Source organism: Muscardinus avellanarius, assembly GCF_963383645.1.
Source record: "Muscardinus avellanarius genome assembly, chromosome: 12".
Classification (NCBI taxonomy): domain Eukaryota; kingdom Metazoa; phylum Chordata; class Mammalia; order Rodentia; family Gliridae; genus Muscardinus; species Muscardinus avellanarius.
Window position 1 is genome coordinate 96,280,805 of NC_137798.1, and position 16,131 is coordinate 96,296,935.

General features: G+C 57.2%; 1 protein-coding gene across 1 annotated transcript in view; it reads right to left on the reverse strand.

Annotated features, from left to right (window-relative positions):
* The window catches only part of ITPK1 (inositol-tetrakisphosphate 1-kinase), a gene marked incomplete at both ends in the record, with an annotated part of 150,892 nt that overhangs the window by 5,465 nt on the left and 129,296 nt on the right, over positions 1 to 16,131 (reverse strand). The window contains 4 exons of the mRNA XM_080707918.1: positions 3,190 to 3,257; positions 8,912 to 9,077; positions 12,362 to 12,402; positions 12,728 to 12,826. Of these exons, the coding sequence (XP_080564044.1) occupies positions 3,190 to 3,257; positions 8,912 to 9,077; positions 12,362 to 12,402; positions 12,728 to 12,826 (374 nt within the window). The remainder of the gene's footprint in view (positions 1 to 3,189; positions 3,258 to 8,911; positions 9,078 to 12,361; positions 12,403 to 12,727; positions 12,827 to 16,131) is intronic.

Here is a 16,131-nt window from a genome sequence, read left to right on the forward strand (position 1 = left end):
TCCATGTGATAAAACACTGTCTGTCTATAAAAAGGAGTGGGATGCTGATACATGCTAAAATATGAGCCTTGAAAGCATCAGGCCAAGTGAAAGAAGCCAGTCCCCAAAGCTCTACATCACGATTCCATTTATACAAAATGTCCAGAACAGACAAGTCTGTGGGGACGGGCCGCGGATCTCTGGTTGCCAGGCGCTGGGGTGGAGGGAGGGAGTGAGCGCTCATGGTACAGGGTGATGAAGATGCTCTGAACTAGAAAGAGGTGCGGCCAGACAACGTGTGCATGCTCAACTGTGAGTGCTTTTCACTTTACAGTGGATTGTTTTAATTGTGGTCCTGGGGATTGAACCCAGTGGCGTTCTACCTCTAAGCTACACCTCCAGCCCTATTCTATTTTTTGAAACAAGGTCTAAGTTGCTGAGGCTGGTCTTGAACCTGCAATCCTACAGTGTCAGCCTCCAAGTACAGGACTGGGATTACAGGTGTGTGCTACCACACCCAGCTACATTGGATAATTTCATATATGTGAACTTCTCAATTTAAAAAAAATGAAGCTGGGCCAGGAGGGCTGGGGACAAAAACAAATGGCCCTCATCCCTGAAATGGAAAACGGGGTACTTTCAGGCGTTTGCTAAGCAGGGACTCGCCTGGCACGGTCCATGCCCTGCTGTTCACGCTACCCTGCCCGCAATGCCAATGTCCAGGTCTTCTTACCTGGGGGACAATTCCTAGGGGCAGGAGTAGCCTGGCTGAAATAGACACTCTGTACTTAGAACCTGCCTGAGCTTTCTGGGTCACTTGGGGCCAGAGCTCAGTTCAGCACAGCGGCCCGGCTGCTAGTCCCAGTCTGAAGTCCTCAGGAGTTAGAGGCCTAGGCGGAGGCCCTGGTCTGCCCATCCCGTGCTCTGGCCCCGAGCTGTGTAACCTCCTGGACCTGACAAGTGGAGTGATAAAAACACCTAGGCCCTATGATTCTGGTGCGGCCTAGAGGAGCTGAGGTTTACAGCTTCTGGCGCAGGGCCTGGCAGCGCGGCTGCTGCCTGTTATAAAGTCTCAGGATGAGCTGCTTATAAAAGCACTTTCTCAGCTCAGCTAAGGAATCTCAGAAATCTTCCTGAAGCCATTTGATTATCCAAAAGCAAACAGGCCGCCCAAGACAAGATAAAGGCATTAAAATCCTGCCGGGGATTACACACTCCCGAAAGAGAAGGTGTGTGTGTGGGAGGTCAGAAGGTGCTCCTGGGGCTGCCCTGACCACTGTGTCCCCCCACAGCTGACCCTGCACCTGGCAGTGGGCGCTTCTCATCCAGCACCTTACTGAATCCCCCGGAGACCCTCTGGGGTCACAGAGGACAGGCAGGAGAGGTGATGTGACTTACAGAGCCTGAGCAAGTGCCCTGCCTCTGAGCTGCCCCAGGGCGAGCCCAGGAACCAGGGTGGATACTGGCCCTGACAGGGAGAAGGTGCCTGGGGGCCTTTGGAACCCACCCTCCAGGCCAGGGCCAGGCTTCAAGGCCAGCAGGGCCCTGAGGCTGAGATGGAGCGGGCAGCCCAGGCGTCCTGGGGCAGGAAGACTGCAGGGGTGTGCTCCGGGCCTAGGCTTCCAAGCAGAGCCCGTGTGTCCGGCCCGCTGGCAGGTGTCCAGGAGAACTGTGTCCCGGGGAGAGGGGCATTGCTGCACTGCCCTCTTCTCTCTTAAAGTGCCAGTCCTGGCAGATTCCTGCCTGGGCGTCATGTGCTCAGGGAAGCTGGCGGTGACTACAAGCCTCAGAGTTCTAGGGAAGGACCCAGCTGTGTCTCTGGGCTGACCCCTGCCCACTTCTCAGGTGAGGAAACTGAGGCTCATGGTCGAGCGGTGATTATTGGGCAGGGAGGACTTCCGGTGGGTCCTTCCGCTCGTGGCCCCGCATGTGTGAGACCACTGGCAGGGACAGCTTCTTTGGAAGCCTGCGGAATGGCAACTCTTTCCTGCTACCTCAGCTGAGCAGGGCTCTAAGGAGTCTGGCAGGGAGGAAGCCCTAAAAATGCTGAAACTTAGACGAAGAAAAGCTTTCCCTGCACAGAGCACCTACTTACACCCTGCAGTGCACAGCCAGGCTCTGAGAGGTTCTATTTAAAACCTGGTGCTCCCAAAGCTTTGCCGACATGTTCCTGGGGAACAGCTATCAATGTCACGAGGGACGGGGTGTCCCTCCAGGTCCCTGTCCACACCATGCCCCAGTCTTCAGCACACAGCCGGCATCTCAAGGAACCAGGAACAAAGGACGGCGCCTGGGCTTGAGGGCAGGGCCAGCAGGTTGGGGAAATCTCCTGGGTCAGCCGTGGCTGCTGATGGAAGGTCTAGCCCTCGAGAGGGAGGAGGGCGGGGCAAAGGCTCCCAGGACAGCATGGCAGGTGTGATGGGGGGTGCAGAGCCAGCAGAGGGCCCTGAGTTCAGAGAATGGGCCACAAAGCTACCGGCCTGCTAGACGCATGGGGGAGCAGAGACTGTGGCTCTGTGTGATTCCTGTCTGCCCTGGAGCACCGCTCAGTAATCGCTAGGTGGTAGAAAGTCCTAAGTTCCTAGAAAACCAGACTTTGGAGCCAGACAGAGCAGGGGTCAAATACCAGCTTGCCCGTGTAAGCCACTCCCTGTGAACTTGGGGAGGTCACTGAGTCCCTCTGAGTTGCTGTCCCTCCCCTGCAAGCTGAGGGCACCTGGGCTGGGCCTGACACAGTAATACTCAATGGACACCAGCTACAGTGCCCACCACCACCACGTTAGGCCTGGGGGTGCCACATGCCACCCTGGCGCCTGCAGTAGGCTCTTCACAAATGCTTATTGGACGTGCGTGGACAAAGAGAAAGAAGGTGCTGCCTTTGCCCTTTGGAGATCAGGAGAAGGAGAGAGGAGGAAGCAGGGCTTCGGGCTTCTTGGGGCTGGAGGGTCACCTTGTGTGAGTGGTCCTTCCACCCAGGCCCCAGGTAAGCTAAGGCAAGGTCCTCCCCTGCCTCTGCCTCTGCCCCAGGACACACAGGCCCTCAGCCTGTAAGGGAAGAGGGGCTCTGGAGCCTGCTGGAGCCCCTGGATAGGGACAAGGGCCCTTTCCATCCCTCCTGGCTAGAGAGCTCAGCTGGGGGCCCCAGCATCCCCACACCCAGGCCTGGTAGAGAACAGCTTCACACTGGGCCACCAGGGAGAAGGCACATACCTCAGTGAGGACCGATGAGGACTCTGGCTTTGATACGTTGTGGCTGTTGAAGAAGATGGATTCTCGGTCTGAAAGAGCAGAGGAGACCGAGTTAGCACCTTCAGGCAGGGACACGATTCCACCACTCGACACCAGGGGGCAGCACCACCCCAGCCATGCGCCAGGCAGAGCTTGGCTCTCTTCAGTAGCAGGGTGCTGGGCTCCAGCAGGCCAGGCACCCCCACCCGGAGACGCCACACCACGGATGGTCAAGTGCCCGATTAGGGCCTCCATTCCAATCTCCCCTTCCACGTAAAAATGACAGGTTTACTGTGATACCTCTCCTGCATCTCACCAGGGAAACACCTAAGACCACCCTGAAGGGCGTCCCAGAAATGTCAACGAAAGGACGCTGGGAGGGGGCAAGTGAGCACTCAGATGTCAAAGGCCTTCCCGGCCCTTGGAACTTGTGCAGAGAAACAGCCAGGGTGCCACTGGTGTATGAGGACTCAAGATACAAGGGTTCCGCTGTTTCCCTATTTAGGGGGATAAAAAAGCACTCCCAGAAAAGCAGAACATGGGTTTCCATAGGCTGCATCTAAGAAAGCACACAAAACCATCTGTCCATCACCAAACGCCCTCCGCCTCTTCAGCTCACACGGCCCTGCTCCGTGCTGCCGCCATGGCTCCCATCCTCCTCTGTCCCCCTGGGGCACCCGGAGAGGCAGGCTAATCCCAGGGATGCTCAGAGTGTGGGGTGGGGGCGCATTCATTCAGTCTGAGCGTCCTTGGGGAAAAAAGCCAAGGTCGCTCTAGGAGATGTAAGGTCGGCTGGTCAGTCAGAAACACGTTCTCCGAGTGGGAGCACAGGCACTTGGGGCGAGAATCAAAGCCAGAAGCCCAGGGTTGGTTCTGGCAAAAGTTACCACCAACTCACAACCCCGTCCCCCACCCCCAGAAATGGCACAGGACCACCCTGGGCTAGGAGCTTCCAGGAGCCCTGATAGCTCCTGCCTGGGTTCTTGCAGGCTGGGGGGTCGTGGATCCCGTCCCCCGGACACAGCGCCAGCCCCTAAGCCCAACAACAACAAGGGCACAGGCTGAGGGTCTCTGTGTGCCGGGGTGGGGGGCCTGCTCTGGCAGCCACGACCCCCGCCAGCTCCAGGACTCCATGGCGCCGAAATGATCATGCAGAAGAAGTGATTTGGGCAGAGGCCAAGCAGGCAGGCGCTAAGATGTACCTGGCATCCTTCCCGCTAGTGGGGCACAGAGGCCCCGGGCCACCCTGGTGTGCCCGACAGTCCTCCCGCAGCTCCGACCAGAGCCAGTCCAGACGGGGGGCACGAGAGACGGTCCTGGGGAGGAGCCTGGGGAAAATAAACACCCTGCGGGACTTGTGCCAAGCAGACCCACCAGTCTCCTCTCCCAGGCACCAATGGCATAGAGCCTCCGGAGCATGGCAAAGCCCAGGGGGGTCAGAGGCTGGCGTCAGGCTCCTGCAGTCAGGATGGGTGCTCTGGTCTGCTGTACCACCAATTGCCTTCTCACCCTGCAGCTCCCCAAGCTCAGGGCATCATCCTGACCATACCCCTGCAGGTCCCAAGGGCAATGGCCAGGGTGGCAGACCAAGCCTGGGGTAAGAAAGGGCCACCGCCGGGAGCAGGGGGACATGGCAAAGTTCAGAGAAGCTGAGAAGCATGTAGAAGCCACGTGGAGATTGCACGGGCTCCTGGCTGGTGCTAGGGCTACACAGGGGGCCTGCTCTGCCCACTGAACTGGAAAGACCATATCGCCCAACAGCATCTGTGGCAAGATCAAATGTCCAGACATCTCAAAGGGGACCCCCCACACACACTGATACTGGGCCCCGGGTGCTCTGGCCAGAGGGCTGGTTGGCAGGGGAAGAGATGCTCTAGGTTCAGCCTCTCCACACACAGCAGCGCAGGGGCTGGGGGACTGTGGGGAATGAGGGTCTGAACATCAACACAGAGCTCTGGTGCCCATATCTTTGTCCATCTTTAAGACACTGGTCTCTCTGTTGGAGAGAGCAGGGCCCTGGCTTGGCAGCGAGGTTCTTGGAGGGCACCCTGGACTTGGGGGTCCCAGCCAGTTCCTGTTTCTAGACTAGTCTGAGAAAACACAGCCTGGGTGAAAAGTCCCACCAGCTTCCTGCTGGGCTGAGAGGGCCAGGAAAGGAGTAATGGGTGCTTCTGTCCTCAATCTACAGATGAGCAAGGCAGAGTCGAAAGAGGCCATGTAACTGACTACGGCATAGCACCGGGGTCCCCACTCGGCAAGCAGCACACGCTGCGGCTGTGCCGCACTGTCTCAGCCTCTTTGCTTGGCTTCCTGTCTTTCCTGGGAGGGGCAGGTCACAGAGCTGCGGAGGGCAGCCCCAGTCGTCCTCCAGGAGCCATTAAACATCACCTCTGCAGAGGGGCCTCCGCTTGCAGCACCCTTCCCCCTGGGGGCTCCCTCAGTCAGTGGTGTCCCAAGACCTGTCTCAGGTGACCATCCCCTCCCTCCAGCACACACGTGTGAAGGCAGGAAGCTTGGCTATCCTGGTCCCTGGCTGGATCTCCGGCGCCCACACAGGATGGGCCCATGGCAGAGCCAATAAAGGCAGCATCTCACCTACTCTTTACGGGGCCCTAGAGATCAGCAAACACCAGCCTGCAGGCCGAGCCTTCTGCCCCTGGAAATGAAGTTTCCTGCCCACTCACACACCTCCACAGCTTCTACCTGCAACAGCATTAGTTTGGACAGCACTGGGGATGTTTGGATGCGACCTTTGGCAGAAGTCGTCTGCTGACCCTGGTCTATGGGGCGAGAAGTACCACTTTTTTATGTAACTCTAAGAAAAAAAGGGTCCCTCAGGGAGAGTGTAATAGGGTCCCTACATAGAAGCCACATAGAATGTGGTGGCATTCACCTGTAATCAGTACTTGGGAGGCTGAGATAGGAGGATCGCAGGTTCAAAGCCAGCCTCAGCAACTTAGTGAGACTCTCAGTAATGTGTTGAGACCCTGTTTCAAGATAAAAATAAATAGAGCTGTTGATGTAGCTTGGAGGTAGAATGGGTTCAATCCCCAGCACCACAAAAAATAAACAAATGAAAAGGGGCCCCTGCATAGAGTTGGAGCCCAGGGCCCTGCATCCTCTGGGTCGTGATAAAAGATGAGAGATAAACCTACTGTACAGAAAAATGGAACAAAGACAGCTGTCCCTCACTACCCACCATTGGTGGAGATGCACCTATCTCCCCAGAAATGAGGAGCCTGGGCCAAGAGTCTAGTGCAGTCCATGGTGGCCAGGACAAGCCAGTGGTAATTCTCTTCCTAAGAACTTCACTTTGGTCCCAGTCAAGGCATCTGCAAGCTGCCATGGCTAGATAAGTCACACACCTGACTCTGAAGCTGGGACACACACACACACACACACACACACACACACACACACACACTTGAGAATCGCAAAAGAATGCATTTGTGAAGACGTGTCCTTGTCCCTGGCCCAGAATGACCCCGAGCAAGGAGCCCCACCTCCCAGCAAGGACACGGGGAGTGGTGGGAGCTGCCACACTGGGCAGTGGGAGTGGGCCTGGGTGGGGCTGGAAAGAGGCCAAAGCCCTCAGCCCCTTTCCAATTGGTCCAGAGCAAAGAGCTGCCATCACATGTCTCTTCTCCGGAAAGAGGACACGAAGCCTAGAACCCACGGCACCTCCCTGGCACCGTGCCCAGAAGACAGAGAGCAGAGTTGGACAGACACACGGACAGCTACTCAGCTTTCCCGTGTTTCTCTACTGTTTGGTCCAGGTCTGCATACATTTCATGGTAAATGGCATCTAATGGCCTAGAAATGGCCGCTAGAAACGATGCACAGAGGAGTCCACATCCTCCACACGCGCCACTCCCAGCACCACGACGGAAAAGGGCCAGCATTTTACAACCAGGAAATCAAGAGAAAAAGCAAACACACACACACTTTTGTGTGGAAGCGAAAGATTTCGTGATAAACTTCTTTTAGTGGTGAAATGATTTAGGTGAAGAAAGGAAGGAAGGAAGGAAGGAAGGAAAGAAAGAAAGAAAGAAAGAAAAGAGTGAGGTGGGTCTGGTGGCACACACTGTGTAATCCCAATACTTAGGCTGAGACAGGAGGACCACAGGTTCGAGGTGAGCCTTACCAACCTAGTGAGGCCCTCAGCAACTTAGTAAGACTGTCTCAAAATAAAAAGTAGAGCTGGGGGTGTAGTTTGGAGATAAAATGCTCCTGGGTTCAGTTCCCAGCACAAAAAAGAAAAAGATGACATAAGATAGTTTGTGAGTGTGTGTGTGTGAGTGTGTGTGTGTGTGTGTGTGTGTGTGTGTGTGTGTGTGTGTGTGTTTACTGGGCTTCAAACCCAGGGCCAGGAGCGTGCTGAGCAAGTGCTCTACAAGTAACCTAGACCCCAGCCCTGACTACTCTTAATATACTCTCCATGTTATGTTTATATACTTTCCACTTTTAAAAAATCAGGAAAACAAGATTTTACAAACACGCCGCTTGCTCAGGCCCATGACTGGAAGAATGTCACGTGCTGGTATCCACATAGGGGAAGCTTCAAACACTCGCCCCCTGACCCAGACCGCTCTGGGCTGTCCCAGTGAGCGTGTGGGGACGGGGCTGTCCCAACCCCGGCTGAGAAGGCCTTGGGGACTTAGAAGGGAAAAGGAAACAGATGTACATCCCCAGAGCATCCCCTCTCTCTCTTGCGTTAATGGAAAGAAAAGTGACACAGGGGCAGAACGGAGTGGTGGTGGGGAAACGGGAAGGAGCTGCTTACACGTGCAGGGGGTAGACCGCGACAGGCTCCAGGCGGGAGCTGCAGGGAGGCACATCTGCCTGCCCAGATGGAGGTGAAGCGCAGCGCCCGAATGTGGCAAGCCTCCACCGACGGCATGTTCCTTGCAGAGAGGAATATGCACTGCGCTAGAACAAGCCGCCCTAGGCCAGCGAGTGCCCTCCATGGAGCCCCCTGCAAGGCCGTGCTTGGTCCACAGGCACCACCGTGGTCCCCAGGGCTTCTAGAGCTGGCCTTAGCAAGGCCGCTGGACCCCACGGTGCTCCCGTGAGCAGCCTCCTTGCCAGCACCTGACGCGTTTGCTCAGTGTCAGTTCGAGTGGCTAAGGGTGGCTGGAGGGAAGCCGGGGCCGCAGGCTGCTCCTGGAGTACGGCCTCCGAGGCTCCAAGGATGGCGGCAGCACGCAAATGCCACCTCGGAGGGGTCACTGTCCCATTGTGACACACCGCAGGCCCCACCCCAAGGAACCCTGTGACCTGGCTGCTGCAGGAACAATGGGAAACGTAGAATGTCTTCACATTCAAAAAATGGAGACAAGAGTCGAGGGCGGCGGGCCAGGTCAGCCTGCGCTCCAGCCCTCCTGCACGTCTCGGAGGGGCCGCCCCAGCGCATTCCTCACTGAGCTTCATCACAGACTGAGGACCGGAAGCTTTCAGGGGCTTCCTGGGCTTGATGGGGCTCCGAAAGCCGGAGCCCAGAGCCCGGCGCAGCAGGGATCCCACGCTGGTTCCCCGGCATCTCAACATCCACTCCCTACACACAACTCTCTACCTCCAGGTCACCTCCCAGCCCTCCAGAGGCGACACAGGGCAGCAGGGCAAGTGTCCAAGGATGGCCAGCTGGTACATGCCCAGCTCTGCCCCGGAGTCCGGCCTCGCCCTTGAGAACTAGAGGGGCCGTTACCTGATGTGCCTGCGGAGAAGTTCTTGAGTGAGGGTCTCTGGACCACGGTGTAGGACTCGCCCACCACGAACACCTTGTAGAGCACGGCGTTGTGGTTGATAAAGTTCTGGACCACGCAGGGGGGCTGGATGGCACTCAGGCCCTCCTGGTTGAACACGATGGCCATCTGGGGAGACAGAGACCCAGTCAGGGTCCACCACCCGCCCGCCTCCAACACGCCAGTGCGCCACCTGTCCAGGGTGCCCCGCCAAGGCCTCTCCTGCACCCCGTGGCATCCGGTCCCTCCAAGCAGGGTCTCAAGCCAGGGAGAGTGAGGTGAGGTGGGAGGCAAGACCACCTGTGCACGTTCACTTTGCTGTGGGGGGTGGGAAGCCTGCATCTGCGGGGCCTGCTGAACAGGCCGCGCGCCGAACAACCCGAGTGTGTGACTCACACCGCAGTCCCAGAGAATAGGACCCCTGGGTTTGGGGCCACTGCGCCCTTATGACACCCTGGAAGCCCCTCCACAAGGACCCGGGGGAGGCAGGAGCAGAGGCTGTGGTCAGGAGCTGGAGGCCTCGGGTCCTGCTGGGCACTCACCACGGGCCCCTGCTCTAAGTACTTTACGCAAGTAGCCTGCCGCTGTCTCCAAGGTGCCTGAGATGGCCCCTGACCCTGACCCCCTCACTGATGAAGAAACAGCAGGCTCAGTGGCCTGGTGGGGAGAGCCAGAATGGGATCAGGTCTGCCCTGCACCCGGCCTCGAGGACACACCAGCCACAGGCGCTCGACAAGCAGGGACATGTCTCTGCAGCCCAGGTTCCAACTCCCCTGGGGACAAGTGTGCCTGGTGGGAGGATGTGGCGGGGACCAAGGCAGAGAGGGAGGAGGGCAGGTACAGGGGTCCTCTCCACTCTGACCAGGCTGTTGCCAGGGGCCTGCTCTAAGGACGAAAGGGCAGAGGGCTGGGCCCTGGCCAGCGAGCCAGCCGCCAAGGCCAGGTGATGGCTAATCCTCAGCCCACCGGGCCCCAAGGAGGGACCCAGGCCCCACAGCTGGGGCTGCTGAGCAGGGGTAATGGGGCCGGGACAGCTGTCACCTGCACCGCCTCCACCCATGGGTCAGCTGTCAGAGAGCAGCCCACGAGCTCAGCTGGGCAGGAGAGAAGCAGCTCAGGCCGCATGGGAAGCACGTGCAGTGCACGTGTACTGGGGTGGGGGGAAGCTGAACCACCCCCTGAGCCTGTGACAAGAATGAGGAGCAGGGAGAATAGGAAAAGCCCTTGCGGCTCTAAGAACACACAGGGAAAAGACAGTGGTCTGGACAAGCTCGTCCCGGTTTGGGTCAGTGAGGGGCTGGGCGAGTCAGTCATGGGACTTGGGCTGCAGCATGGCCCAGGGCCCCATCAAAAGCCCCCCTCTTGTCTCTGGGCACCATGCACAGTTTGGCTTCGTCCTCACGGCACTGGACATGCCCTGGCACTCCCGAGATACGTGCAAGGTGTTTGCCTCCCACCCTGCCCATCCTGCGGTGGCCACCCATGCCCGAGGGAGCGTCCCCAGGCTAATGGGCTTCCACAGCACTGAGCAGGGGCTGCACACTTTGATGGCTGTGGACAGACTGGGGGGGGTAGTTGGGGGTGCAGACGCTGGCCCACACCCAAGGGCTGGACTCCCCATGACCTATCAGGGGCTGGCCAAGAAGAGACCATCTGGATCCCAACTCCCACCCAGGCAGCGGGCTGCTTGTCAGCCCCTTGGGGGCTGCAGATGGAGCCTAGAGGTCGAGGGCTTGCAAAAACCAGTTCCCTTGGGTCGAGGGCCACGCAAGCCCTGCAGGAACTTCCCTCAGGCTGTTTTACACCCCACTTGTAAGAGCAGGACCCACACTCACAGAGGCTCTGGAACTTGCCCACAGTTGCACCTTGGTGGTGCAGAGGGGTTGAGTCTGTGCAGCCTGAGGCCTGAGCTGGGTGGCTCCCTCTTGGGGACCTCTCTGAGATGGGCTGGTCTAAACACAGCAGTACCGACACCACCCTCGCCCTGAAGCCCAGGCCTGATAGCAGAGGCAACTGGTGGTGACCACTGGCCACAGGGGACAGCCAGGTGCTGGGGTGCAAGGGCAGACAGGCGTGGGGAATGGGAACTTGGCCGCTCCCTCCCAGCCTGGATGCGAACCTCATCTGGGGTGCTGTCAAGGCAGGGGCCTGGGCAGGTTGCTCACAGGAATGCAGCCTCCGCAGAAGACGCCGGGAGGCCCCTGATCTGAGCAGACAGCTGACCTTTGCCGCAGGCATGATCTCCTTCCCACGGGCAAGGCCAACCCCCATCGCAGCATGTCCCCGGCCACACTGCACTGTTTATAGACATTTCCCCATAAATATCTGCCATGCAGAAAGAGCACCATATAAATCTACGAAAGGGCGCTGCTGCTGGGGCTTCCATTTTTAGTCACCACGGGTGGGAGCCCTTGGGATGGTGAGGCTGCCTGGGGACAGGTCTTCCCGGCAGGGCCCGCTTGGTGCACTCCTGCCAAGGCCTGACGGGGGGGGGGGGGGGGGGGGGCTCGGGCTGGGTTATGCCGAGGTCTGCAGATGACACCCAAGCGTGCTTCTGGAAGGAGCCCCTGCTTGCCCCTGCCCGTCTTGCCACAAAGTCCTCATATGCTCTCTGACCTCCAGTGCCAAGTATCTAGGGACCACTGTCTCCCCACAGGACCAGGACGCATGTCTTCTGCATCTGTTCCCGGCTCCCGAGGTGGGGTTGGGCACACGTGCAGAGGGGATGAAGACTGAGTGGGAGGGCGTGTGGGTCATGACACAGCAGCTGGCTCAGGTCCCTTACTGCCCAGAGCCTCTCAGCCCAGCCCCCTGGCAGGCAGTGACGGTCTTCCCAGGGTGCAGCCCAGGACCTGCCACTACAGGCCAGAGCCCCGGGAGCGAGGGCCAGGTCAGCTGGGCGTGACTTCCATGGGCTCTGGTGACGAACTGCACGTATGTCTCCCTGCCAATCCATGAAGCAGGGCCCTAAGCCCCCGTGTGACCGGGCGAGAATGCTGTCTTGAGGGCGGGTCCCTCACAAGGGTCCCTCTCCCCTCACACACCTGCACACACACAAAGTAAGGCAGTCTGTGAAGACACAGGGAGAAGCCAGGGCCCTCACGGGCGCCCCTCCAGCCTCTGACCTGGCACTTCAGCTCCAGACCCCGAGACAGCCAAGGCCTGTTGGTTAAGCCACCGGCCTGTGTAGTGTTTTGTCCCAGTAGCGCCAAAAGACCAGGTGGGGCACCAGGCTAAGTTGTGCCAAGGCCTGCAGATGACCCCCCAGCTGGAGCCAGGAGTGGGTGTGGCTCTGCCACAGAGCTCAGCAGCAGCCCAGAGAGAGGGGGGGGGAGAGGAAGAGAGAGTGCAGGGCTGACAGGACTGAGGGCGGGCGGGGCGGGGCGCAGGGGACGGTCAAGTCTTCCACTCACCTCGTGAGAGTTGGTGCCATGAGCCACTCTGGTTTTGCAAACTGAGTGGGAGAGAGAAAAGCAGAGGAGTTAGTGTGGCCACCCAGAGGCCGACCTGGCTGACGGGGACTGGGCACTTCAGTAAAGGAATCCTCAACAATCCTGCAGCCACATGGTCAGAGCCGCTGAGACTGGTGCTGATGACCCACGTCCATGCTCAGGACAATGTGGGCAGCCCTCCCCTGCCCCTGCCTCATCCTCCGGGCCAGGGAGGACCCATGGTATGGGTGGAGGAAAACTCAGGGATGCGGCCTCCACTCCAGACTAGCTCAGCTCCATGAGGGGCTGCAGCTCCCCGCCCTCCCACCGCGGGCCGCTGGGACGCACTGAAGGGGAAAGCCAGGCCGTTCTTCTCCAGCAGCTGCATGGTGTCCTCCCCGCACAGGCTCGTGAGCTCCATGAAGGGTGGCGAGCAGATCCTGTCATCTAGAAGAGAGGGAGTCTGGTCACACACCTGTTCCAGGGCCACCCGATGCCCGCCCCTGCGCTCCGCGACTCTGACCTCCACAACCTGCAGACCTGTGTGCCTGTGTGCAACAGCAGCATATTCTTAGAGTACACTGTCTAATCATAGTTTGGTGATTATAAGATTCTTACATGCTAACTGTAAAGCTCAAAGGACACAGAAAACAGTGTGTGTTCATAAATACAACCACACATACTACCTCCTTAGCCTTTATTTTATTATTATTATTATTATTTGTGTGTGTGTGTGTGTGTGTGTGTGTGTGTGTGTGTGTGTGTGGTACTGGGATGGAACCCAGGGGCATGCTACCTCCGAGCTACCCCCCCCAGCCCTATTTTTTATTCTTTATGTTGAAACAGGGTCTCACTGAGTTGCAGAGGGTCTCAGTAAGTAGCTGAGGCTGGCCTTGAACTGATCCTCCTGTCTCAGCCTCCCACATGCTGCAATTACAAGCTTGCATCACTATGCCTGGTCTTAGCCTTTTATTTTTTTATTTCTATTTATTTATTTTTGGTGGTACTGGGATTCCTGGAAACCCTTCTACCCCCGGGTTACACTCCCAGACCTAATTTTTATATTTTTATTTGGAAACAGGGTCTCTTAAGCCAGCGGGCTGGCTTTGAACCTGCGCGATCCTCCTGTCTCTGCCTCCCAAGTGCGGGGATTACAAGCATGCGCCACCACGCCCGGCCAACCTTTATTTTAAATGTATATAGACTAACACACGTAGAGTTGTCTAAGAGGACACCGCTTGTAACCTGAATTTGACTTAATGTGCCTTGACTAAGGCCCTAGCTCCATGACGTGTTTCAGTTAATGACCCTCACCGGAACGATGCCACATGGTCTACTCTGGCTCATGTCTGGCACCACCCTGAGGCCTGGCACACATACCTCTTCAGCCCGCTAAGCCATCTATGAGGGGGACTGAGATAGGAGAACGATAGAGCTTCTCTTGAACAGATACGGCAGGTCCCCTTGCCTCTGGGGCTCACGAGGTGGCCTCCCCGGGGCCTCCAATACCTGCTGCCTCCCGACTCTCAGGCAGACGCCTTGACCCTTCCCAGCAGCCACACCGCACCTCTTATTGTCCCAGGCCCTGGTCTCAGGACCACCTGCCCTCTCTGGTGCCCACCCTGGTGATTCTAACACTGAGCTGGGTTTTCAGAGAAGCCCTGGAAGCCGAGAGGCACATTCCTGCTGGCAGGCGCCAAGCAGGGGTGGCCAAGTGGATTATCAGTGGGATAGCAGAAGTATTTTCAATCAGCCCACTGAGTGTTCAGTTACTGGGCCGCTATGACCGCCTCTTGTCAGAGTCCCCTTCTCTGCAAAGACCGCGCGCTCCCAGGAGGGGGTAGGACCACCCCGCGCTCTGGCACAGCAGCTGGGAAAGGCCGGGTGTTAGCAGGGTGGGGGCGGCTTGCCACCCACAAACTTGGAAACCAGACCTAAAGCAAACCAGCAAGGCACCGTCCCCAGAGCTTCTAGCAGCCTGGCAGGGTGGGAGGTCAGCACATTAAACCGAGTAAGATACAACCTCATTTATCTCATAAAAGCCAACATCAAGAGCCGCATGGGGCTTATTAAGAGAGTTTTTATCTCATTCCACATCTCACCCCATCCCCAGGGCAGATTCTAAACTTCAAGCAGGCAGGGCATTTGGGGCTGCAGTTTTTTGGGGGGCCCAGAGAGGCAGGCTGTGTTGCAGGCTCTTCACAGGGGGTGTGGGTCCCGATGCTCAGCTGCAAGCCATTATCCACCCCATGCCTGCACCCACCCCGGGCCTCAGCCGGGCAGGGAGGCTGGTGAGCGCTGGCAGGCCCTCCCATGTCTGGTGCAGCCCTGCTACAACAGGATGTGGTGCTCAGGCCTCAACAAACTCTAGAATTCTGCATGAGCAGGCTTACGACAGGAGCTCCTGGCCTGGCAGGAGGCTGGGCCGTGCCCCTTTCCCAGGGGGATTCAGAGGCTGCTACGGACCCATGGGCATCTCCTTTAAGAGCTTCAGACTCCCCCACCAGTTTCCACACCAGTTTCCAGAGCAGGTGAATCAGCTTAGCTTTCAGTTTAAGCCTTCCAAATTGCAATGCCCTCAATACACTTTGTGTGTGTGTGTGTGTGTGTGTGTGTGTGTGGTACTGGGGATGGAACCCAGAGGCTTTCTACCTCTGGGCTACACTCCTAGACCTATTTTATATTTTATTTGGAAACAGGGTCTCACTAAGTTACTGAGAGCCTCACTTAAGTAGCTGAGGCTGGCTTCGAACCTGCGCGATCCTCCTGTCTCGGCCTCCCAAGCGCGGGGATTACAAGCGTGCGCCACCACGCCCGGCTCTCAAAACACTTTTATGTCACAGAAAAAACCAACAGGTGCATTAATAAACTGCAATAAAGTGCACATGTCCCACTGTTCCACAGTTACACTGTAACTCATTTACCCTCATGAGAACCCCATAAGGAAACACTACTGTCACCCCATTTTACAGAAGAGGGGGCTGGGGCACAGAAGTGGAGTTCCACAGTGAGCAAGTGGTACATCTGGGGTGCACGCCTGACCATGACCTCCCTAGCAGAAAAAGTGCCTGGCTGCAGGCATCTCTAACGGCGTGTCCTGTGCTCCGTCTCAAAGCGACAGCAGCTCAACATCTGTAAACGAGCAGCACCTGCTGATCCACAGCTGCACTCAGTCACCTGCGGTCAACTGCAGTCCAAAGTTGATTTATTTATTTGCGGTACTGGGGATGGAACCCAGGGGCATTCTACTTCTGAGCGACACCCCTAGCCCTATTTTTTATTCTTTATTTTGAAACAGGGTCTCATTGAGTTGCAAAGGGCCTCACTAAGTAGCTGAAGCTGTCTGCAAACTATGATTTTCCTGTCTCAGCCTCCCAAAAGTTGGATTACAGGCATGTACCACCATGCCCCCCAAAATTTAAATATAAAATTCCAGCAATAACCAAGTCCTAAGTTTTCAACTGCATCCCTTTCTGTAGATGGTGAAGACTCCCACCAACCCTCCCACTCCATCCAGTCTTGTCCAGCCTATTCATAATATGCTGCCAGGAAAACAGCTACTTAGTAGCTCTCTTGGGTACCAGGTCAAATGTCCCAGGATTGACTGCTTATGTAGGAAACCCACTGTAATCAGAAATGACCACTAATTGCAAAATTAAGGACGTCATACTCCTACGCTTAATCTATTTTCTATACAGGTGCCAAGAAAATTCAACGAGGGAAAGGATTTTCTTTCACCCATTGGTGTCAGG